The sequence below is a fragment of the Melampsora larici-populina genome, assembly GCF_000204055.1.
Source record: "Melampsora larici-populina 98AG31 unplaced genomic scaffold MELLAscaffold_58, whole genome shotgun sequence".
In the NCBI taxonomy this organism is placed as follows: domain Eukaryota; kingdom Fungi; phylum Basidiomycota; class Pucciniomycetes; order Pucciniales; family Melampsoraceae; genus Melampsora; species Melampsora laricis-populina.
Window position 1 is genome coordinate 88,702 of NW_006768822.1, and position 24,917 is coordinate 113,618.

At 45.3% G+C, this 24,917-nt stretch overlaps 2 protein-coding genes across 2 annotated transcripts; both read left to right on the top strand.

Moving 5' to 3' along the window:
• Nucleotides 1-10,232: 10,232 nt before the first annotated feature.
• On the top strand, nt 10,233-11,931 carry MELLADRAFT_93235 (uncharacterized protein; the record flags this gene model as incomplete). The annotated part of the gene is made up of 4 exons (XM_007416186.1): nt 10,233-10,248; nt 10,332-10,415; nt 10,512-11,389; nt 11,458-11,931. The coding sequence occupies 4 exons, from the start codon at nt 10,233-10,235 to the stop codon at nt 11,929-11,931; spliced, it is 1,452 nt and encodes a 483-aa protein (XP_007416248.1).
• Nucleotides 11,932-12,395: 464 nt separating this feature from the next.
• MELLADRAFT_93236 (uncharacterized protein) lies at nt 12,396-13,557 on the top strand (the record flags this gene model as incomplete). The annotated part of the gene is made up of 3 exons (XM_007416187.1): nt 12,396-12,399; nt 12,464-13,080; nt 13,144-13,557. 3 exons carry the CDS (start codon nt 12,396-12,398, stop codon nt 13,555-13,557), a joined length of 1,035 nt encoding a protein of 344 aa, XP_007416249.1.
• Nucleotides 13,558-24,917: the final 11,360 nt, after the last annotated feature.

Sequence of the window (24,917 nt, forward strand, 5' to 3'; positions counted from 1 at the left end):
GAACGCTGCGTACACATGTTGCCAATCTGAATAAGCTGAAGGAGGCTAGCTAGGATTTTAGCTGATGTTGATGCAGGGTCTCCACCTTTGAAATGAGGTATCCAAGCTAGTACAATAAAGACTTTGTATAAGGAATGCCATTCAGCAGCTTTGGGAGTGCCTGCACTAGCCATTCCAAAGTTCTTCTGAGGTCGAGTGAGCCAAGAAGGGCCTTTGGCATTCTTAATACAGCGTTGAAGTAAATCAAGTTCATAAGAAGTGATCTCGGGAATGATGGCTGGAGGTGGGGGTGTGGGTGATCGAGAGTGGTCCGATCCATTGTGATTTTTCTTTTTACCTCTAATTGTATGGTCTGATCCAGCTGAAGATGCCATATCCCGATGAAGATTTGAGGATACGGCTGATCGAGTATCATAAGAATGGCGGGAGGGAGGCTGGGGAGGAGGCATTCCGCTTGTGGAAGCTGCATCATTGGTTCCAGGTGGACTAGGGGATGCCGGTCGAGGGAGCTGCACATCATACTGCCGATTACTAAATTCCATTTTTTCTCGCTCAGCTTCCAGAGCCTTGCCAGCAGCAGGTACTTGAATATACTGTGTTGAAAAGTCTTTGTATAGCCCAAGGAATATGTTGTGCATGATATCAACTGAAAAGAATTCAACAGCCTGCCAATATGGCAGCTCATGAAGGATGCTATATCGCACTCCAGTCGTCTTGGCTAGTTTAGCTTGCTCATTTGCAGTTTTGGATTGTTCCCATTCCACGGCTTGCACCTTGACTCCCTCAGAAGTACGAAGTTCAGCCTTTGGTGCTGGAGATTGAGAGTGATAGAGAGGCCGGTCTATGTGACAGAGAGAGCAAAAACATGTTGACGAGTGTGAAGTTCCTCCGGTGACCTTCTTCATAGCTGGAACATCGCCATGAATAGGCCATAGTGCAGCACGTAGGGTGCGTCCTTTAGGATACTTTGATGTTGACGTAAATTTGATGCCGTCCCAGAACTCTGACATTTCGTTGACAAGTGGTTTGAGGAAGTGATTCATCTCTGAGAGTGATGGTTCAGATGGGCCTGGCATGATACCATAGATGCAGATGTTCTCTTTTTTGTATCGTATTGTTGGAGGAAGGTTGAAACATGTCAGAAGCATCACACCAACTGAAGTCTTGGTTGCTGCATTCTTTCCACCAGGATTGAACCAGTCACACCATAATCCAAATACTAGGTTACCAGAAGTTGAGGTAAAGATGTACCTGTCCTTTTTGAAAGTTCTCCATAAAGTACCATCCCATATATCATCCATTCTATTGTTGGCAGGCTGCTGCCGATTAAAGTGTGCGTCAATTGCTTCTTCAAAGTAATGGTACTGGAGCATCTTTCCGAGCCATGAACGTAATGACTGATAAAAGAAGAGCCGAATCGGTTTTTGAACTGCACCAGAAGCTTTCTCATAGAGAGGAGATTCACATGGTTCTCGGCCAAGAGTAGTTGACGCTTTGGTGGTAAATCGTGGGACATTGCAGAGTGGAACTGGTGATGCATTGAGGGGTAAAGGTGCTTGAATGGAAGACAAAGCACAGCAGAATGGGCAACACGTTTGCGATTGTACAGATGGTTCAAGTTTGAGCGTCTTTAGAAGGGTCGGAAGGCCTAGAGGAATCTCCTTCCAAACTTCGTTGCTGGTTGTTGGATCTTGGATGAGCTTTTGCTCCTTGACACTCTCTCTAGCTTTGGCAAGACTTTTGTTACAAGCTTTGACCCCGACATTATGGAACAGGTGTTCCTTTGCAACCTTGAACATTTCACGCATGCAGAGCGGATCCTGCAAAAATCGACGTGGGGTGGAAGTGGTGATTTCCGTGTGACCGTGATCTAGTCGTGGAGCTTTTGGGTGGCGAGGGACTGACACCCCTTCATCATCTTCAGTATCTCTAGCTCGTTTGTTGCTGCGCATAGGTGTGGCAGCTCCAATCGGTGGCAGTGCGGGTTGAAGTACTGCAAGACTGGTGGAAGCGACCGGAGTATTGCCAGCTGAGGCCTGCGATATGTAAGAGTCTTGTCAGGAAAGTTCAAATTTTGATTGGAGTATGGATGGGTAATCCTACAGTGAGAATGGAGGACTGGGCAGAACTAGGCAGTTGATTTTGTTGGGTAGGGTGGTTGCTAGGAGGAATAGGCATGGAAGAGCTGGTTTCCAACAGTCTGTTGATTTCCTCAAGGTGCTTTGGATATCTTGTACGGCTAAACAATCGGCCTTCATGGACTTTTCCCATGTACTCAATCATCTTTTGTGAACAACCAAGTTGGGGACATGAACACAGTATATGTTGGGGTCCAAGGGCAGTAGCATGGGTTCCCAGTGTGATGGGCATATTGGTGTGAAAAAATTTGTTTGCAGTGAAGATGTTGTGCCGGTGGAATTGATTTTTGGGTGAGGTATTGCAAAAATATAACTTATGACTTGGCTGCTAAAATTCATGTGGGGCATGTGGGGCAAGGGTTAGGGTTACATAACCCTAAGACTATGTTCAGTTTTCTACAAAGATTTTCAAGTTACAGCTCTTGTATCAGAAACAGATAGAATGGCTTACAAAGCTACATATCATTTGTATTCAAATTTCAAAATACAGCTTTGGTATCAGAAACAGATAGAATGGCTCACAAAGCTACATATCATTTGTATTGAAATAAAAAAAGGGAAACACATTGGACAATTATGACAAACTATTCAAGGGCTTGGCCAGGCATGGTTTCACTACGTGTGACAACTGAGTGGTATGGTAAATCATAAGGATTATCAGGGTAGGGAATCTTAGTCAGCTGAGGCCTCATATCACAAAAGGCTGCCAAATCTCTTTGAATAACCTGAGCAAGGCGCATCTTTGAGCACTCCTTAGCATGCCATTCATCCTGACTTGATGGGTCATCAATAGAAAGTTGAGCTATATCAAAACCTTGTGGAAAAAAAACGTCGCGAATGAGGTCTAGCAAGAAACGTTGAGTGTGTTTCCAAAAGGGTTCTTCAATTGGACGATCCTCTTGCAGACGGCGGACTAAGACTAGGAAAGGAGTGAGTTTGCAAGGTCCAAATCGGTTGGGATCGCACGGAAATATCAACAAGCCCTTGACTCCGGATGTGAGGAATGCTACCAGGTATCCAAGGGGGACTGGAGGTATCTCGCCCACACCCACCAATGTGGTGAGTTTGTCGTACTCCTGGTCGAGCCTGTCATGATCGTGTTGAGGCGCTTGGGATAAGTGTTGAACGTGGCGAAATCGAGCTCGAAGGGTGGCAATAGCCTCCAGCATGCCATAGATCTTGTGCACTAATTCCCATACGACTATGACACATTCACGCACAACTGTAGCACTCGTGCAAAGTTGAAGCTGATGGTAGTGATGAGCGGCCTTGAGGCCGTTGGCTATCTTAATATTAGCACAAGCAGTTAGTGTAAAATCGGGCGGAGGAGATATCTCGACGTTCTCCATTTTGCAGTATGCGACTGCAGCCAATACGGTTTTGACACTCTGATCAATCTTCGGTGTCGATGTGTGGGAGAAGACCCCGAGGATTTCGCGCACATACTGCGTGAGAGGTGGCTCCTTGACGACAGGCTTCTTTGTGAGCGAACCATCGTGGAGATTGAATACATCCGTTCGATGCCACGGCGCCTCAGCGGCACATTGGAAGAGCCGTAGGTCTATTTTTCAAAAAAAAGTCAGTGTCATTTCTTCTTTACTTTTTCTCACAGCAAAGGGCACTTACTCGGTTCCTTGTTCAGCCATGTGTGGACTCGCAACTCGCTTTTGGGGAGCATTTTGAAGGGTGGCGTAGGAGGTGACGGCGCTTCTAAGGCCGCTTGATCGGTGCCTCGATCTCTCAACCACAGGAGGTCAAGCATCGCTCGATAGATGTTGGGCATGTCGGAATTGTCGATGGTCTTCCTGCCGAGAGTCTTAGGGGTAATGTTGAAGACCGTCGGGTCACTGACAGCCCAAATAGTGGGCTTCGCCACTACTGTGCGGACGTCCGTGTGGATAGGTATAGGAATCCCACCAGCAGGAACGCCGCCACGTGGGTTGATCTGCACCGGAGCTGGGTTTTTGGGCGGGGAAGGTTGTGAGGATTTGGAACTTGATGTTCCCAATGGATCGACTGTGAGGTTGACTTGTGTGTGATCCTCACTAGGGGCCGGGTTTTCTTTTGTATGGCCGTCGCCGCTGTGCGTTAAATTGAGGGAAGCGCTCAGCGAGGTAGATGGAGAAGTGATGGGATCCGTTGGGGGTGAGTGATCCGCCATGTTCGGACGCGGTTGCAGTGATGGCCCGGGATCAGGCCCAGCTGCACAAGATGATGTGGCTTCGAGGTCATTGGTGACACCGTCCTTCGAGGAAGATTGTGCTTGCGCCGTGGCAGAGGGAGAAGGAATGGCTTCGTTGGTGGAAGTTGGTTCGAGTGTGTTCGAGGTTGGTTTGGGTGATTGGCCAGAGTCAGGCATACCAGAAGGAGGCAAGAGAGCTTGCGTCGAAAGAGGCTGAGCAGGTGTCGAGGCGCCCTGCGTGGATTCCGTCACCGGAATAGGTTGACTAGTGGTGGTGTCAAGCTGAGAAGCCTGAGGAGGTGGAGAAGGAGGCGGTTGGATTCGCTGAGACTCGATGAATTCGGTCATCGAGTCGAACTTGGACTGGAGGTAAAGATCACCGCTGGGAATGGCCCAGTCATCGGTCCCCCGCGAGGTGGTCACCCAGCGCCGGAACAACCCTTCGAAGCCATGAGGTCCGCGTCGAAAGGTATTCGGGATGACATCTTTCCCTAGGTGACGATCCATAGCCTTGACGAAGACACCCCAGGTTCCATCGTCTTCATCAGGATCGGGAGGAGGGAGCCTGAGCGGGTGATCTAGAAAAACAGCAAAAGCATCCGTTGAAAGGCCAACGGGAATGTGGGTTGGTTGTTTTAACAATTCCTCGATTCTCGTAATTTCCTTGGCAAGTCCATCGGGAAGTTCAGGAAGTTCTACATCCTCGTCCATGGGAGATTCCTCGCCGGCTTGCGGAGGTGGCGCAGACGAGGTGTCGTGACCATTGGCGGGGGGTGGAGAAGGTCCGGCGATGATGTTCGTCTGGGGGACCTCAGAAGGTGGAACGGGCAATGCAAGCGGAGGCAGGTTTTTGTGAGCTGGAATGCCGGGAGGAGGCTTGGCCTGGCCGATCAGGCGTTCTCCCTTCTTCAAGGAGGCCACCAGAGGATCCAATCGATCGTACAACTCGCGGGTATCACCGAGAGACCAGCCCGGCAGGCTTCTCACGGCACGTAGCCATGAGAACATCAGTTGATATGCGTCAAAACCAGATCGCAGTCTCTGGGGGTGCTGGTTTACATGTAAGACCGTGTCCCAATGGCGTTTGAGGTAATGACACAGGGTCAAGTGCTGATTGCGATCCGAAGGAACTTTGAACGGTGTGGTAAAGAATACATAAAATGGATCCGAAGAGTTAGCGCGCATGGGAGGATACCATGACGGTCGCGACGCATATTCCATGATTACGGCGCTGATCCGCCTGAATGCGCCGTCGGCTCGTTGCACATCGGGATTCGTAGGGGTGGGCGGAGGTGATGGAGCGCGAGGTGGAGGAGGACTAGGCTTGGATGTGGGGGGTTGCTTCCTTTTTTTTGGGCGATCTTTTGGCCCAACTATGGGGGAGGTTGCAGCTGCCTTGTTGCTTGGCGTGGCTTTCGCCAGCCGTGACGGATTGACTCGTGGATGAGTGGGAACGCGGTTGCTGAGACTCGACTTGGGACACTTGCCTGCCTCACTTGACCTTCCCTTTTCGGTCGGTGCATTGGTTTTTTTCTGAGGGCTTCGACATTGTGAGGTAGACGGAGTGGGCGTAACAGGAATGCGTTTCGAAATCGATGCAGCTTTGGCATTGGCTGTGCTGATACGTTGAGAGGCCCTTCGTTTCGGTGCTGGCTCGTAGTCCGTGTCCGATTTCTCCGCATATTCATCGTCCACCTCGGCCTCTTCTTCCTCGCCGTCAGCATCTTCATCATCAGGACGGAAGAGCGGTTGTGATTTGTCTGGGGTTGGTTGATCTTTGATGGAATCATCCTCCTTGAGTTGATCCTTGATGGCATCAACCTCCATGGGTTGATCCTCAATTTCATCATCCTCCATTGGTACCCCGAGAACCTGTACCAGAGAGGTCCTCTGGTTCCGAAAGGTGCCATTTCGAATTTCTGCAAACATTGACTTGGTCAGTTTATGTGATCAACTGAAACGCAAGTAAATTGTGGGGCTGACTCACTTTCCAATGTCGCTTCTATGCGATTTCCCGTGGCTCTCATTGACTCGAATATGTCTGCCGAGACTGCTCGGGATTCCAGGGACGCTGCAATCCAGTCTCGTTGTATAATGAGCGTCTCTTTGAATGAGGCAAGGTCCAGATGAAACGTTGTGCCTTTCAAGAGAACGGCTTGGGTCTTCGTGAGGATGGCTAAAAAAACATTCTATCAGCCTCTGAATGTTCATGAGGGAAAAGAAACTTGACCCACGTTTCTTGTCCTCCTCTGGAGGTGGCTGCGCTTCACCAGTTGGTCCAGGTGCGCTTTCACCCTCCTCCTCATCCTCCTCATCCTCATCATCCTCATCCTCATCCTCATCCTCATCCTCATCCTCATCCTCCAGTTCTGAACTCGACTTGCTGGATGAATCCGCATCGTCGTCATCGCAAGATGGTACTTGAGGGGTGACTGGTTGCTGGTTCGGAGTGATTCGTTTCCCACCATGGGTTGGGCGCGTGCCTTGATTCGCGTACATTCCAAAGATATCTGCAAAAACATGTTTGATCGTGATCAGTTCATTATCGATCAAGCCTTGTTTCATTCGATGAAACACTCGCTTACATACCTTGAAACTCGAAATTGAAGGTCGGAGTATTGTATCAATATCGCCGGGAAGAGAATTCGTGAGAGAAAGCGGAGGTATCGTGGGAAAAGGGGTGTATGGAGCTTTGGTATTAGGAGTGTGGCGTTGGGATAGATGAATCGAAGGATGTTTCATCGAAGGAGGGGCTGTTACACAAAACCCCGGCCCGAACCTCTGTGCCCGGTGCTGTATTGGAGTACCGCCGAATTTATCGTTACAAGGGGGGCCAGCAAGTCGCGACTTGCTGACCCCTCTCAAGCCATACAAGGGTCAGCAAGTCACGACTTGCTGACCCCTCTCAAGCCATACAAGAGTCAGCAAGTCGCGACTTGCTCTTGCTGGCCCTGTCTGTTCATTTACCCGAAATCACTCGGGACTTGAACCCAACAGGGCCAGCAAGCCGCGACTTGCTGACCCCTCTCAAGCCATACAAGAGTCAGCAAGTCACGACTTGCTGGCCCTGTCTGTTCATTTACCCGAAATCACTCGGGACTTGAACCCAACAGGGCCAGCAAGCCGCGACTTGCTGACCCCTCTCAAGCCATACAGGAGTCAGCAAGTCACGACTTGCTGGCCCTGTCTGTTCATTTACCCGAAATCACTCGGGACTTTAACCCAACAGGGCCAGCAAGCCGCGACTTGCTGACCCCTCTCAAGCCATACAAGAGTCAGCAAGTCACGACTTGCTGGCCCTGTCTGTTCATTTACCCGATATCACTCGGGACGTGAACCCAACAGGGCCAGCAAGCCGCGACTTGCTGACCCCTCCCAAGCCATACAAGAGTCAGCAAGTCACGACTTGCTGACCCCTCTCAAGCCATACAGGAGTCAGCAAGTCACGACTTGCTGGCCCTGTCTGTTCATTTACCCGAAATCACTCGGGACTTGAACCCAACAGGGCCAGCAAGCCGCGACTTGCTGACCCCTCTCAAGCCATACAAGAGTCAGCAAGTCACGACTTGCTGGCCCTGTCTGTTCATTTACCCGATATCACTCGGGACGTGAACCCAACAGGGCCAGCAAGCCGCGACTTGCTGACCCCTCCCAAGCCATACAAGAGTCAGCAAGTCACGACTTGCTGACCCCTCTCAAGCCATACAGGAGTCAGCAAGTCACGACTTGCTGGCCCTGTCTGTTCATTTACCCGAAATCACTCGGGACTTGAACCCAACAGGGCCAGCAAGCCGCGACTTGCTGACCCCTCTCAAGCCATACAGGAGTCAGCAAGTCACGACTTGCTGGCCCTGTCTGTTCATTTACCCGAAATCACTCGGGACTTGAACCCAACAGTGCCAGCAAGCCGCGACTTGCTGACCCCTCTCAAGCCATACAAGAGTCAGCAAGTCACGACTTGCTGGCCCTGTCTGTTCATTTACCCGAAATCACTCGGGACTTGAACCCAACAGGGCCAGCAAGCCGCGACTTGCTGACCCCTCTCAAGCCATACAGGAGTCAGCAAGTCACGACTTGCTGGCCCTGTCTGTTCATTTACCCGAAATCACTCGGGACTTGAACCCAACAGGGCCAGCAAGCCGCGACTTGCTGACCCCTCTCAAGCCATACAAGAGTCAGCAAGTCACGACTTGCTGGCCCTGTCTGTTCATTTACCCGAGATCACTCGGGACTTGAACCCAACAGGGCCAGCAAGCCGCGACTTGCTGACCCCTCTCAAGCCATACAAGAGTCAGCAAGTCACGACTTGCTGGCCCTGTATGTTCATTTACCCGATATCACTCGGGACTTGAACCCAACACGGCCCGCACGTCGTGACTTGCTGACTCTACGATGGCTGAGAAGGGTATACGTTTCCTTACATGAAAAAGAAATCTCAATAAACATTTCAAAAAAATTGAATCTAAACCGCAAACAAAACAAATTCAAATGGCATCCAGTGACTTGCCAGAAATTTGTCTTCATTTAAATCCAAGTGTTGCTGCCTAGTAACTCTGGCATTATCACAATCCAACAAGAACTGTATCCAATTTAACAAGGGGTGACTTGTCGAATGCTATCACCATGACTTGCCAAAAGGTGGTATCATCATGACTTGATGATACCTTTCCCCATTTAAACTCCTCCCCACTTAAATTCAAGTGTTGCTTCCTGTCATTTTCAAAAACTTCTTCCATCTCTCATCTTCAACTCAACACTCCTCATCAGAAAAAGTTTCCACAAACAAATATATATTGCACATCATCTCGTCACAATGGATCAAACAGAAAGAATGATTGAAAGATACAACACCTGTCGGGAGTATGCAAGAAGGATTCGATTGATGAATGATATGTGGAGTTATAGGGTTCTGCTTATCCAGATTGAAGACGAAGTCAATGGTCAACCTGATCCCATGAGTGTTATCATACTCATTGCCCTGACACACGATTTCAAGGAACTTGTACAGGAAGCCAGAGAATTCCTCTTCAATTTTTGATGCTTATCTGTCACATTGGTTATAATCCATCAAATGAATTTCAAAGTAAGTTCATATTTGTTTGATAATTTTTGGGAAGCATCTGTACTAAATACAACAAATGTTTGTTTGCTTCTTTGCAGTCATGACGACACAAAAATCAGGACTGGAGGGAAAAAACAGAAACCAATTTATTTACAAGACGTAGAGTATTGGGAATTATGTGTTTGTGTGCTGCTTGGGAATTATGGCAATATCAATTCAGCTGGGGTGGGAAATTGAAGTGAAATCAGATTACAATTGAATCAGTCATTAGATTCATATATATGAATATATATTCCCAATTAAATATCCTTTACTTCTGTCATCTTTACACCTTTCCTGTTTTGATTTGTTACAGAGAAGATAGTGGTTTAGTTTCCAAGAAGAAAAGTTTGGGATCAAAGGTCTTAAAATACGCATACCTTTGGGTAGTGTCTGCTGAATGAAACATACAAGCCAGTCTTTCAAACTGTTGCCTACCAGCCCCTACATGCAGCCAGTGAGTGCCTATACCATGAGCAACACACTGGCCTCCTCCAATTTTTGCCATCCTTCAATATTTGGTCAATATCAGGTGAGACCCACTTGGATTTTCCCAAACAAACAATTTACTAGACAAAGGGGTCAATTTTAACCCTCAACAAAACCCATTTCTCTGCTCCAATTCATTCCTCCTCCCAATCCACAACTTTCAACTTCTCAATCTGATTTCCCATTCCTGATATTCATTTTCAATACTCAAATTGGATCAATAACTTTTTCATAATCACAATTTGAGCTTATTAGTCTGATTCTCCACCTTAAATATCCATCTTTTCAATACAACCTCACCAAAATTCCGAAACGCAAGGCAATGGAAGGAACTTCAGGTATTTTCAAGCATCTTAACCCTGCACATCAACCTTGTGGATCAACTAACTTCATTCATTTTTATTCCATCCACATGATCTAGGTTCCAACAGTGGGACAGGTAACAACAGTGGAGGCAACGAAGCTGCAGAGCCTGAAAGAGATGCTATTATGGATCAGCTTGATAGTAAGTCCAGACAAGTCTCCATCTTCATTTCAAGTCAGTTTGTAGAATGACTGACAGTTCCCTTTCAATCACATCCACCCCTCATAGACCAACCAGGGGAAGAGCCTGGCCTGAATTTTGAGCAAGCTGTTGCTGTGCAGATTGCCAAGGAGAGGGAAGCCAAGCGTAGACAGCAACAGCGCAAAAACGATGCTGAAGAACTGCGTGCCCGGAAAGAGCCCTCAGATAGTCTCAAGCTGGTTGGCCTGACCTCTGCTGTTCAAGAGTGGGCTAGGGCCTTGCTTGGTCTTCCTCGTCAATCCGCCACTCGATCGTCAACCAATATCTCTGCCGCTGTCCTACTTGCACGCCACCTTCCTGACGAGCCAACTACTGAAGAGGTTGAGAAGTGGGCCAACTATGCTGACGAAAGGACAAAATATTTAGAAGTCAACATTCAAAAAAAGATGGACGAGCGCCTCAAAAATAACCCCTCAGCAAATGATTCTGTCAAGCATCAAATGACTATTGTAGTGTCAAAAGAAGCTGCTATTATGTTTCGTCAAGCTTTTCCCCCTCCTAAATTTATCTCACGTGTTGCCCATAATACTGCCTCAATTACCACCTATGATGCTACTCGTTTAGGATGTGCTGAAGCTAAATTTGCTGGCTGTGGTTTCTCTCGAATTTCTTTCCAATGGACCGGTCCTCCTAAAACTCCTTGGAACATGGCCATGTTAGACAACTTAGTTACTAGCTGGTTAGATTGTTATAATGCTCGAGGTGTACCTTCTGGATTCCCGATCGACACAAGCCTCAATATTCCACTTGAAACTAGAGAGATACTTTCCCGCTGGGTATCAAATAAGCGCAGAGTCTATCGAGAGGAGGTAAAGGACAAGAAGTTGGTGTCTACCGAAGGAGGCAGTGAGAAGCTTGTCCGCAAGAAACTTTCAGAGAGGGAGAAAGCAGCTTTGAAAGCTATTAGAAAAAAGGTAAATGTTCTCGCTTCTTTCACTGTTGAAACTTGCCATAACACCCATATTGACTTGGTCATTTGCAGCTTTGTGACAAACGGGCTGCAGCAGTAGAGCCCTACTTTCGTCAATTCACAGGTCCACTCAGGGTCCTGCTCAACTGTGAAGAGGTGCATTCTGAGACTGAAATGGACCCAGAGAGGCCAGGGAAGTTCAGGAAGATCAAGCTCAACTGGAGGACCCCCCAGCTTGATGAGTTGATTAAACTGGCTGATGACGCAGCTCCCAAAAGGGAGAGTACCCAAAACAAAAAAGATAGATTGAAAGAGTTTTTCCAATCCAGAGGAGCGTATTCGCCAAATGTTCCTGACGCTGAAGATCAACTTCCTCCTAAGGCTCTTCCAAAATGCCTCATCAAGCCGGAAATACTGACTGAAGGGATTGATGAGATTACAATTGATAGTTTGGAGTTGTCTGACAAAGCAGTTGATCTCAAATCGGCTATTGAGCTTTTGAAGAAGAAGCTTGCAAAAAGCAACTCCATGGCGGTTTCTACCTAGCTTTTGTTATCTTATAAAATATGTTGTCCAAATATGTTATCTTATAAAATTTCTTATCTTATAAAATTTGTTGTTTTGTTACCATTCAAATTAGGATAGTTTTCTCTACAATGATATCAGTTTCAGTTCATGGTGCCACTGTCCACGTAGTAATACATGTGTTATGTACAACACATGTACTACTATACCACATGCTAAAGTAGCAATCACCTGTGCCCAATCCTTTGCTACATGTTGAAGGCAGATTTCACAATCTGTGACAGACATACATGTAACATGACTTTTTAAGTTTCTATTCACAGAGAATCAAATCTGCCCCTGTTCACATAACTCCCCCAAAGTTGACCACATTCCACTCAACTAACAGTCATCATACTTTGGGATTTTCAAGGTTGCTGCTCTCAATCAGTCCATTAGAGTTTTGACTGCAATAAGGTCACATTCGTGATTGTCAAGATAAAACCATGGGTATGAGTTTTCCAACCTTTCATTTCCCCATACACATAAATTGACAAGGTTCCATACTACCCAGCATCCGGGTCACAACACTCTGCCCCAGCTTGGCCCAATGGTACTGCACCAAAAAGTCGAAAGGCCAAAAACAGTGCATTTGCCAAGATACTACCACCATCAAATTCCCCCAGCTGTAAATCTTTTGCGGAGTTCACCCGATACCTGCTTGGCCACACCAGGAATCACCCACATTTTCCCGAACCCCCAACCGATGATCAACTGATGTCACTCCCACCTCTAACAAAAGAAGACATCATCAATGACAACTCAGTCTTCAATAACTACAGCTCCAACAACCACCCAAATCCATTGGACTGGAGTGTATTCAAGGCCCTTCTGGACAACGACATGGCCAACAAACAAATCGAAGGACCATTCACTTTTGATTGGGAAGATGTGGGAGGTGAAAACGCTGCATGGAATCAAGCTATGATTTTTTTTACTGTAAAGCATTGGATGTTTGCCAGGAGAGCATCTGCATTCCAAAAGTTTGGACTGGATACTGAATGGAAGACAGAAGTTATTTATATTGGTATTGTTACTCGATGGCTCATTGGGCAAATTGAACACTGGAAGAATAAGTTTGACTCGCCAGAGAAGATTGCACAGCGGGAGCGCAGTAGGAAGCGACGAGATGTAAGATTTAAGTCCCTCTGGCAACATGTCAAGTTGTGATAAACATACTGAAACATTCTACAGCTCTATATATACCGTAAATCCACAGTCAAACGATACCTCAAAGACTTTATAGATCTCCTCCCGGAAGCGGCATGTTGCTCGGATACTGAGATTGATTCTCTTGGTCAAGAGCGCTCAATTCAGCCTGAATGGCGCAGTGCACAGTATGGAGAGTGGCTTCATAAGATTGATGGTCTTTCCTACAATCATCAAGCCACCGTGAAGTTGAGGACTCATGCAGCTAGGAGATTTGATACTCGACGTGAAGCGGGCAACAAGATCAATCCTATGGCAAAAGTATGTGGTAACCTTCCAGAAAACTGCTATGATCGTGGGTTCTTAGAGCAATGTGGTGACCTTGAGAAATTGAGATTGGGAGTTACAAACAACACTTCACGCCTTGACAATGCACTGCAGGCTATTGCTAGATTGTGATGAATCGATATCTCACATAGAAATATAATTTACAAGAGGTTGCCTCAAGTCAACATTATTCACATAGTATCCAGGATGAAATATGATTATGTACAACTGCATCTCTAAAGTCCTGTCTGGTGTAGCTCACCTCAACTGGGAGAAATGTATAACCAATCAATTTCACAGATTTTACGAAAGAGTCTTGTGTTATTACTTGTTCCTTCTTTTGCCCCTCCTTTCAAAAGCAATGTTACAGTTGGTAATCTTTTCATTTTGAAAGCTGGTCCGGACTGAATTTGAAGTTTCAATGCTCTATCATTGACCTGGAGGACGCCTTATGACTGGAGGCTCTGTCAAGACCAATACATAGTCCTCAATTTGACTCTTGTGTTTCATTCAATTACCCGTGATCCATAGAAACAGCATCACTTGTTTCTTGAACAATTTATGGACTGAGTGGTAGACTGGAGTGATTCCACTAGCTTTTGATTAAATGAAGCAAATTATCCATAGACCCACCGGTGCAATGATGCTATCTAGTCATTAGTGAAACAATCTCTGAGGTTAGTTGGATTCTCAATGTCTGAATAAAATCGGCCATCATATATCATGATGATGATATATGATGCATAGTGAAGCACGGTTGATAGTATATACCAAACACCATTGATTCATTATTGGTGCAAAAGTTCAGTTTCAAATCAGAAGAGTTCTTCCATGAAATCACTGATTATGCAATGTCAAATATAACAACTTTGAAACTATTTACAATAGCTGTAAGCCATACCAAATGGGGGTCAGTGTCACCAGTTAGCATGACTTGTGAGTTTTCAACTCCATCAGCAGTTGGAAATCCTGCCACTAGCTTTTGATTAAATGAAGCAAATTATCCATAGACCCACCGGTGCAATGATGCTATCTAGTCATTAGTGAAACAATCTCTGAGGTTAGTTGGATTCTCAATGTCTGAATAAAATCGGCCAATAAGAATCATGATGATGATATATGATGCATAGTGAAGCACGGTTGATAGTCTATACCAAACACCATTGATTCATTATTGGTGCAAAAGTTCAGTTTCAAATCAGAAGAGTTCTTCCATGAAATCACTGATTATGCAATGTCAAATATAACAACTTTGAAACTATTTACAATAGCTGTAAGCCATACCAAATGGGGGTCAGTCTCACCAGTTAGCATGACTTGTGAGTTTTCAACTCCATCAGCAGTTGGAAATCCTGCTTCAAACTGTCTGAGATTCAACATATTGCGTGTGTGAATGAGTTGAGGACTCTCAAGCATAGAGGTGTTCTCTAACTCTCAACAAATTGTTTTGTCTGATCTTTGGTGAGGTGTTGCTCAAGGAGCTCTCAAATTGGTCCATGAGTCATATTCTCAATATCTGTCAACTTGTGTTTCACTGTAGAAGTCTTTGGAAGGGACTCAGAAGTATATTTGGTTGTGACTTATCTGAAAATCACTCATACCTTCCAAAAATTCTGAAACCTTCATGTGTGGACATGCAATTAAACTTTATTTCAGTTCATTTTGGAAGACTGTTTGTCTGCTCCTCTAGGCCAAACCTTGAGATTGAATTGAGATTGAATTGAGATTGAATTGAGATTGGACTGACATGGTTTTGAGGTGGAATTGAGATTGGATTGAGCTGGTCGTACTCACTGGCCTGCCAGTGAGTAGTAAAATGTCACTGTGAAGGGAAGGAGCGCAGCTACAGCTCAATATACAACCCTTGATATCTTTCACTTCAATGTTTCCCTCAATTATGTTCAAGATGTAAAAGAGTTTGATGAAACAAGTTGTAGAAAAATTAACAAAGAAGAGATCGTGAAGTTCATCCCCAGAAATGAGTAGTTGAGGTAAATTCAATGAAGATAAAATGGTCTCAGCCCTAGAGCTTTGCACTTTGTAAGTAGGGCTTCGAGATTGACTTGATTGATTCTTGGATTGGAATGGATCACAACCAAAAATCTCTTGATACCATTTTGAGAGAAAAGGTACTGAGTATATTGAACAACCTTTAATACAAGATTCAAATCCTAGATATTCCAACTCAGTATGTACCAAAACACTTTGCATGCCTCAAAGGATTTATATATTTCTCAAAATTCATTCACATTTTCCAGATTTGATAAGAGTCAGAACATGATTTCTTTCTCTAACCATAAGCCCCACAGTCAGACCCTTTTTCCTCACAAGCTCATGTGTCTGGAAAGGGAGTTAGGAATTATTGGCCAGTCTTGGTGTGTGGGCAGGGGGTTCAAAATTTGAGTTTGGCTGGGAGGTTTTTCAAAATCACAAACAATCACACTTCATCTCAATAAAACCCCGTGCTCATTCCAACTGGAACTACGTGTGAATATTGCCTTCAATTCTGTCTATTCATATTTCCTACATCTCACTTGTAGCTTTATCAAGAAATACAAGAAGTGTCAATAAGGAGACTTATTGAACAAGCTATTAACATGTAACAATTGATATTTTGATTTTTACAAGTTTAATTACATATGATTATCATATGTAGCAAGTAGATAAGAGGTGTAATAACCCGTGAAATAACGTGTAAATCAAGGGATCTGTGGATACTAACAGGAAAAGGGCTTCAAGGTGACTGGCAGGGCTTTTGGAGCTTAGTATGGACGGAGAATTGGTTTGATAAAGCTTTGACTTGGTTTATGATTGTTGAAGATAAAAGAAACAAGACAAACACAAGGGTTTATATACCCATCAGATCAATAACAAGCAGCGCACAGTGATGACAATAATAGAAGAGAAATAAGATAAACATCCTTGAGAAACAACTGAGCATTGATCCTTAGAGGATCACATGTGATCATTAGACCATCCATCATGTGGATGTGATTTATCCTAATCCCTGAATCACCCATGCAAGATCTTCTAATACAACCCATCCTTTTAGCACAAGAACCCTAGACATCACTTTTTGGCGGCCACCATATGCCAAGAAGATCTGTTTTAAAGGAGCAGCTTCTAAGTTGGGTTCCCAATCCAACTTAGTTACTTGAACTAAGGTTCTTGTGGGTATTGGACAGATCATCATGAAACAAATTTCATAGGATCATCTACCAAATTGATCTGTGAGTATTTTGTTTTATTGAATAATGAGTAAGTCTTTGAATAACCTGTAGAGAGAGAAACAAGAAAGATAAAATTGAAACTATTGTAAATGAAAATGAGAAGAAGTAGAAATATGGTTGATATGTATACTTACGGTACTCAAAGCTGTGTATACATTGTTGTGTATAGTTTTTTTTTGATTTATTGCAGCTAGACACAACCCGGAAAAAGTATGTCTTTGGTTTGAAGCTCAAAAATATGTACTTCTGAGCCAGAAACATACTTTTTCCTGGTTGTGTATAGTTGTGAAAAAAGGAAAAAAACTATGTGCGGCAAAGTATACACAGGTTTGAGTACCGTAACTGTGTGTACTTGTTGATTACATGTATATAATTACATGTAATACATTGTTTACAAGTCTTTTACCCTATTACTACATGTAATTGGTTAATTACATGTAGTTATTTATATGTAATCACGTTATATGTGAGGAAGGCAGCCATTTCAAGAAAGGTTGACAACTTTTTTTTGGAGAAAGTTGTCTCCGCAGCGGGTAAAACCAGAGACAAACCTCGATTTACAGGTTTATTCTTTTCTATATTCTTCCAATTAGCGGAGGGACAAAATCGGGTGAGGGACAAAACAGGACACAACCCGGGTTTTGCACATTGGCGAGATTTTCAAAAAAAATTGATCTTTGTTGAAACAGCTGTATGTTGCTATGGCCATGTATGCCCTTGAAGGTCACGTGACCCGAAATTTGCCTCGTCCACTTCATTATCCTAACTTTTTTCGCCACCATCAACAACCTCCTAACCCTCTTTACCTCGCGCCCTATGGCCCCTGACGCGTCCGACACGGGTCAACTCGTAGAGGATGGTCCAAGCTCGAATTCGACGTCACGATGGTCGAATCCGACCGCGTCTAGCACAAACGATGACGCGGTGGCCGCCTTTCCTCAGAGGCTCGGAACGCAGGTCTACCCCAGATCGAAATCACCTCAGACGCCCTAGGAGCTACCCCGAAGCGATCAGAGATCCCATTGCTAACCAAGTTCGCCAAAAAGAGAGCCCGTACCAGTACACCTGGATTAGTGGCTCAAGAACATATCCAAACGGTCACCGGAACGCCTCGTTCTGAAAGGATGGTGCGATTGGTCCCAGGATGTGAGGAAGATCGTTCCCTCACAATCCTGTTGGCCAAGCTCGTGGCGGTCGCCAACGACGTCATGCAGCTGCCGGCCAAGGGCCGGCTCGCCAAACAAGTTCACATCGATGTGAACTCTTGCGCAGACATCCTGGTCCTGATCAACACAGCGTTTGATCAGCACCAGTTTGAACAAACGAGGTGTAACCTCTTTAAGCGACCGGCTGCTGACCTAGCAGGCTCCAAAAGAGCGTCAGCGCCGATAATGAACCCCCCATCGATGAGTTCTAATCCAACCTTCGATTTCCGAGCTGACTTGTGGACCGAGAAGCTTGAAGCGCTCTCTGAGCAGGTTTCAATCCTAACCTCCCACATCATCCCATCAAAACCAACTCAAAAAACAAACGCTACACCCGCTACAGGCTCATATGCCGCAGCTGCGTCCAAACACGCTGGTGACCAAACTCGCACTCAAACAGCTGGATCACGTCCAAGCCAGAGAGAGATGCCCAAACCCAAGGCACGAAAGCGCCTTACAAACACTGTAACACTTGTCCAAACGGACAAATCCCAAGTGGCCTTAGGCTCGCTGTCTATCACCCAGCTCATTCAGGGCTTCAACACGGCGTTCCGTACTAATAGCGTGAAAGCTACAGAGACATCAGAGTCAACTATAACAGTCAAGACAGTCCAAAGACACCCATCTAATGATCTAGTCCTACACCTAGCCAGCACCGCACATGCTGAAAAGGTAAGGGAGATGGAAAAGTCGTGGCTGCCAACCGTGTCAGCAAACCTTCACATCAAACCAGAACACTTTACAGTGTTGGTCCACGCTATCCCAACCTCATTTGACCCCGAGATCCTCAGTCACCGTGAAGAGCTCCTAGCCTCCAACCCCGACCTATTACAGGGTGCAGCCTTCATTAGATGGCTCAACCCCAAACTAAAAGACGAACCAACAAAGAGGTACTCAACCCTCTTGATTGGTCTAGACTCTCAAGACCAAGCCAACAAATGTATCAAAGACAAAGTTTGGTTTGGTCGCGGCCTTCACAAAACGGAGGCTGGAAGAGACCCACCCAAAAGGTGCTATAACTGTCGAAAGACAGGTCACACCGCCCCATCCTGCCCCTCCCCAGCCATGTGCCCATACTGTGGTGATGGACATCACGCACACGCATGTCCGAAAAAGGGCACGACCCCCATGAAGTGCACTGCGTGTGTCAGAGCTCTAATGAAAATAGACACAACAAAAACAGCCAAAGGCCTGTTTGAATCCAATAACCAAGATCTCACTCACTCCCCTTTTCACCCCCAATGTGCAACACGAATTGCTGAGAGCCTACCCCCTCACAATCCAAGCGCTTCACCAAAACTAGTAGTTGTCCCAGAAGTCGTTGATTCCATGCTACAATGCTAGAACAACAACTTCGAAAAAAACTTACCTTACCTGACATCAAGTCAATTCTTCAATTGAATTGTCGCCACTCACCAGACGTCTCTAATTCACTCTTTAATTCAGATTTCACTAACTTGTTCTCCATACTGTCTTTACAAGAACCAAACGTCAACAAAGTCGACTATCTACCACAAGAACACCCCAACTGGACGCTCATTAGCTCAACACCCACCAAAAGAAATATCAGAGCACGACCTAGAGCGTGCCTATATATCAGAAAAGACCTTGATGCGCAAATCAACCCCCTCCAAACAACTTCACGAGACATTGCCGCGTGTACTGTAACATTCGCATCCGGCTTTAAGCTGCTTGCCATCAGTGTTTACAACGACCCAGCAATTTTCTCTGGATTCTCAGCCTACAAAGAGTTGATGAAAGGCCTCCCGCTCGAAACTCAACTACTCCCAACCATCCTCAGCACCGAATGTAACCTCCATTCCACCCTGTGGAACCCTCCTAATATCAACACAACAGACCGAGACACTGAAAAGCTAGTCGACTTGATGTCTAATTGGGACATGCGCCTACGATCCCCATACGGTATCCCAACCTTTGGAGTTGGTTCGAGCACCACACTCGGCACCTCAATTGACCAAACCTGGGTCAATGAAGCACTCGACGAAACAATTCAACAATGCCTGATAGACGAAGATAGCATCACCAGCCACCTATCCGACCATCAAGCACTGATCACAACAATACTTACACGAGTCCACCTACAACAAAACCCCAACAAGTCAGCTAGAACCAGAAAGAATTGGAAGAAAGCTGAAAGAATATCACTCAAAACGGAAATTCAGCAAAACCTACCGGACATCAAACCACTGACTACACGTGAGTTAATTGAAACCTTTGATGAACAAATAACAGCAGCCATCACAACAGCACTCGACAACAACTCTCCCTGGAAGCCACCCATTGGTAAGCACAAAAAGTGGTGGATCCCGGAAATTCTTGATCCTCTACAAAAGGAAGCGCTCCGAACTGAGCGACTAATGAAGAAAACAAGAAAAGAGGAAGATCGCCTAGCTTACAAAAAAGCACGAAACAACTTCAAGACAGCAATGAACAATGCCAAAGAGAACAGCTGGAAGATTTATCTCACAACACTCACTCACGACACACTCTTCCAGGCAAAGAAATTTGCATCTGGAAGACAACCATCTCCGGTGATAAGCACACTAATCACTTCAGATGGAAATACGTGTACGTCAAATGAAGAAAAGGCTGACGCGCTTTTCAAAGCTACATGTGTAGCTACTGCACCATGTGACTTACAGGATACCACAACCCTCGACTTTCCATTAACTGAAGAAACAAAAACAACACCATCCACGATGCCGAGCCTTAGTGACGCGCTGAACAAGGACTCGCTCAATGATATCGTTATGAAGAGCCCACCTTTGAAAGCCCCGGGTAGGGATGGCATCCAAAACTGGATATGGCAGACCATATGGCCAGTGGTTAAAAGGCATGTCCTCGCTTTATTTCACTGTATCATCATTACCGGCATCTTTCCAACGCGCTGGAAAGAAGCAAAAACAGTCATGATTCCCAAACCAGGGAAATCAGACTACACTTCACCCTCCTCCTACAGGCCGATAGCACTCCTTAACACAATCAGTAAGTTTTTCGAAAAGCTGATTGCAATCCACCTGTCACAACAGGTGGAGAAACTCCAGCTCCTAAACCGCGGACACTACGGCAGTCAACCAAACAGATCAAGCCATGAAGCTCTAGTACACCTAGTCAGCTACATACGCACCGAATGGACTAAAGGTAACATCGTAGGAGCCATGTTTGCTGATGTTAAGTCAGCGTTCCCGTCAGTTCATCACCCAAGGCTCTTGGACACGATCGAGAAAAAAGGAACACACTCTCGTACCCTCAACATCGTCAATGACTTCCTCTCAGACCGATCAACTAGGCTCTCGTTCAACGGCTTTGAATCAGAACCATTCAAATTATCCCACGGATTACCACAAGGATCACCCTTGTCCCCCCTCTTATATCTTCTTTACAACTCGTCTCTTCTTGATATTGCTAACCAAATAGACTGGGCCGAAGCTTTAGGATTCATTGACGACGTCATCCTTCTTGCATCAGCACCCGACCAACATCAACTCAGGTCAAAAATGAACACCTTAACATTCAGACAAACAAAGTGGGCTGAGAAACACGGTGCAATCTTCGATACAAAGAAGAGTCACTGGATGATATTCAGCACAAAAAAACCCGACAAAGACACAGCTCCCCCAACCATCAACTTTGGCGCACGGAAAAATATCTCACCACAGGCAAATACAAAATGGCTAGGTATCACATTTGACGGCCAGCTCAATTTCTCACAACACAGACAGGATGTAATCACAAAAGGAAAACAAAGGTCAGGTTTCATTGCATCGCTAGCTAAATCAGAGTGGGGCATCCCACCACACCTGATGAGAACGTTGCTAATAGCCACAGTTCACGCGACAACTGATTATGGTATAGCGGCATGGATGCCACTCGATCCCCCAAAGTACCTCATCAACCACCTCTCAACAATTGACAACACCAGCGCTCGAGCAGCATTAGGGGCTCTCCAAACTACCCCTCGTGTATTCCTTCAACACGACATTAACCTCCTTCGGCCAGAAACCAGATTAAAAGCTAAGCTTATGAACTTCATAGCCAAATCACTTACAAAACCAAGCCATCACCCCCTTTTTCCGATCATCCAACAGGCCCAGGTATCAAAACCACGAACGCACCGCAACATCTATCACCAATTCTTCCAACACAAATTAGGAAAAGAATTTGATGAATTCACAACACAACTACCAGTAGACCCGACTGCAATTCTCATCAGACCTCCCAGATTATCAACAATTATCCAAGACATCGAAAAGGTAGCTATCTTAGGAACGAAGAAACTCAAACCCTCAAACGAACACCTCGTCATTTACACAGACGGCTCTCGCATTCCAACCAAAAACACCGCAGCTGCTGCTTGGTGCGAAAATACTAATAAATCTATTGCACAACACCTAGGTAAGGCTAGACTCCACGGAATCTATCAGGCCGAATACAAAGGAGTCCAATTAGGTCTTACAATCGCCATGCGCAAATCAACTCAAGATACTAGAAGAATCACAATTATTCTGGACAATCAGTCAGTAATTAAAGATCTCAGTAACTGCCCTCTATCAATCGCGTCACTACTCGACCGGAAGGAGACCTTCAAGATCATCAACTACATAGCAGCATCATTCCCAAACGCAAGAATTACAATCCGTTGGTGCCCAGGACACTGTGGTGTACGAGGTAACAAAACGGTGGACAAAATCGCTAACAGCTTGGCAAAAAGAGAATTGCCAAGCACATTCACATCCACGCCCTCTCTTGCAGGTTTTACATCAGCAATCAAGGAGTGGTCAAAAGCAGACAAAAACAACTTTACCGATAACGAAATCAAGAGATTAGGCCATAAACCTTCTCAAAAACGACACCTTAAGGCTCTCAGTGAACTACGAAAACATGAATGCACGGCAATCACACAACTTAGATCTAATCATATATATCTTAACTCATATCTATTTAAGCACCAACAGCGATTCGACCCCCTCTGCGAATGTGGAGGAGGGGTTGAAACCATTGACCATTTCTTGTTCATATGTAACAGGTACGAGAAACAACGAAAGAAGCTAATCAACGTGATAAACAAACTCCAACTCTCAGAATCATCAGACATCACCAAAAACCCGAAAGCATTTGGATGCATAGCCAAATACTCCAACTCGACCTGGCGGTTCAAGAATCGTTGGGTGTGGGCAACCATCACCAAAGAGGAAACCCCTCAAAATCTCCAAACCCCATCCATATAACATCCTTCCTACATTAGGGCGGTTCAAGAAGGGCTTTTACAGCCCTTTTTTATATTTTACATCTTGTTCGGGGTCTGTAAATTTTAAGTAAAATTTTAAGGTCGTGAACCACCTTTAGAGGTGGTTCACGGTTTGGCGATCTTGTAATCGGCCTTTAAAATTTTTAAATTCTGTCCCTGAATTTCCAAAAGACAGGGACAATTGAGCCGAAAAAAAGAATTACTTACATTCTTTCTTTTTTTTGTTCCTGGATTCTGACAATTTTTGGTCAAGAAAGGACCTCGTTTTCTCGTATTTTTTTTTCTCGATGGCTTCCTCTTTCATTAACAAAAATTCTGTACAAAAACACAAGAAAACAAAAAAGAAAACAAAGCCAAAAAAAGAACGGTTGGGACTGTGTTCCTGAATTTACAAAGCTGTAAAACGTAAGTTTACAGCATTCGCCGCTTTGCGATCAAGCTTTTTAAGGATTGAGCAACCTTAAAAAGACTGATCGCGACTCGGCGACCACGTTGCTCGCGGTTCTCTTCTTGAACCGCCCTATTGTCTTGTCAAACACCTTCCTTTAGCGCCACCATCTGTATCTAAACAAAAACACTTGTAATACTTTAAACAGCCAGCACGTGACCTTTTCCCCACTGGGGTTTTTACTGGAGCGGAGCACAAGTAGTTAAGTGCCTGATAGCCTTCGGCTCAGGAGGCACTCTAAACAATGAAATAAAAAAAAAAAAAACAACGAATGGGTGAATAGATCTCAACAGATGGAAGCTGGTGGCATGCTCCAGACCGCTTGGCTTTAAAAACTTCCGTTGATTTTGATGATTGTATGTACAAAGGTAATATACGCGTCGTTTTCGAGCCATCGCCAGTCACCGGTCAGCGTGGTTTGTCATTTCCATATTCAACCGTCTACAAGCTTTCAGGGATTAGCTTATATCGCAATACGATCTTAGCTCCCTTTTATTGAAGGATTCAGGAGTTCAGGGCCCTGCAGATATATTTTCAGTGTTTCTGTCGACCAATAGACATGTCCTTCCGTCCCAAGCAGCCCTTCCTGCCGACCACAAGCGCCTCGCAACACTCTACTTTATTCTGGCCACCTTCGTGTTCGTTGCCCTGGTATTCCGAAACTCGGTGAGCTCAATGAAACCAATCTCACGTTCCTCATCATTTGGTTGTCGCTTTACTCCCGAATTCCTCAAAGATCCGCGCATTGCATCAATTCCATACGCTTCGAGGTGTTTGCTTCGAGGTGTTTGCTTTGAGGTGCTTTGCTTTGAGGTTGTTCGGGGAGATGGATCTCAATCGGAGACACAGCTGCGCTCGTAGTATCACCTTTTATATCTCACAAACCAGGTTTCCAGTGTGCACATCAGTCACAAACTCTGTGCACTGCTAGACATCGCTGTTTCACTCCAACCGAAATTGAACACCGCGATTGACCAGCGAAGATTCCCAACCACGCTGTTCTAAATTTGTTTCAGTACATTCAAAAACTTCCGCATATATATCTTGGGAAACAAGCTTCAATCATCTTTACAGCCCTCCTCAAATTCCATAATCCCGTCATCGAGTCTCATCGCCTCTCGCTCATAATTCCCTCTGCCTTTCTGCGCCACAGGTTTTACATCTGATTCGCTCGCAGATCAGCACGTTCATTGCAGAAGACTGTTTTCGGCTACTCCTATCTCGCGTCTTTGCCTTGGTATTGAATTTTGCTGCGCCGTTGGACATCCATCAGCTCATCGAAGAATTGCTGTAGCTGAACCCAAACCATCCAGCTGAAATCGGTTTCCAACCATCTCATT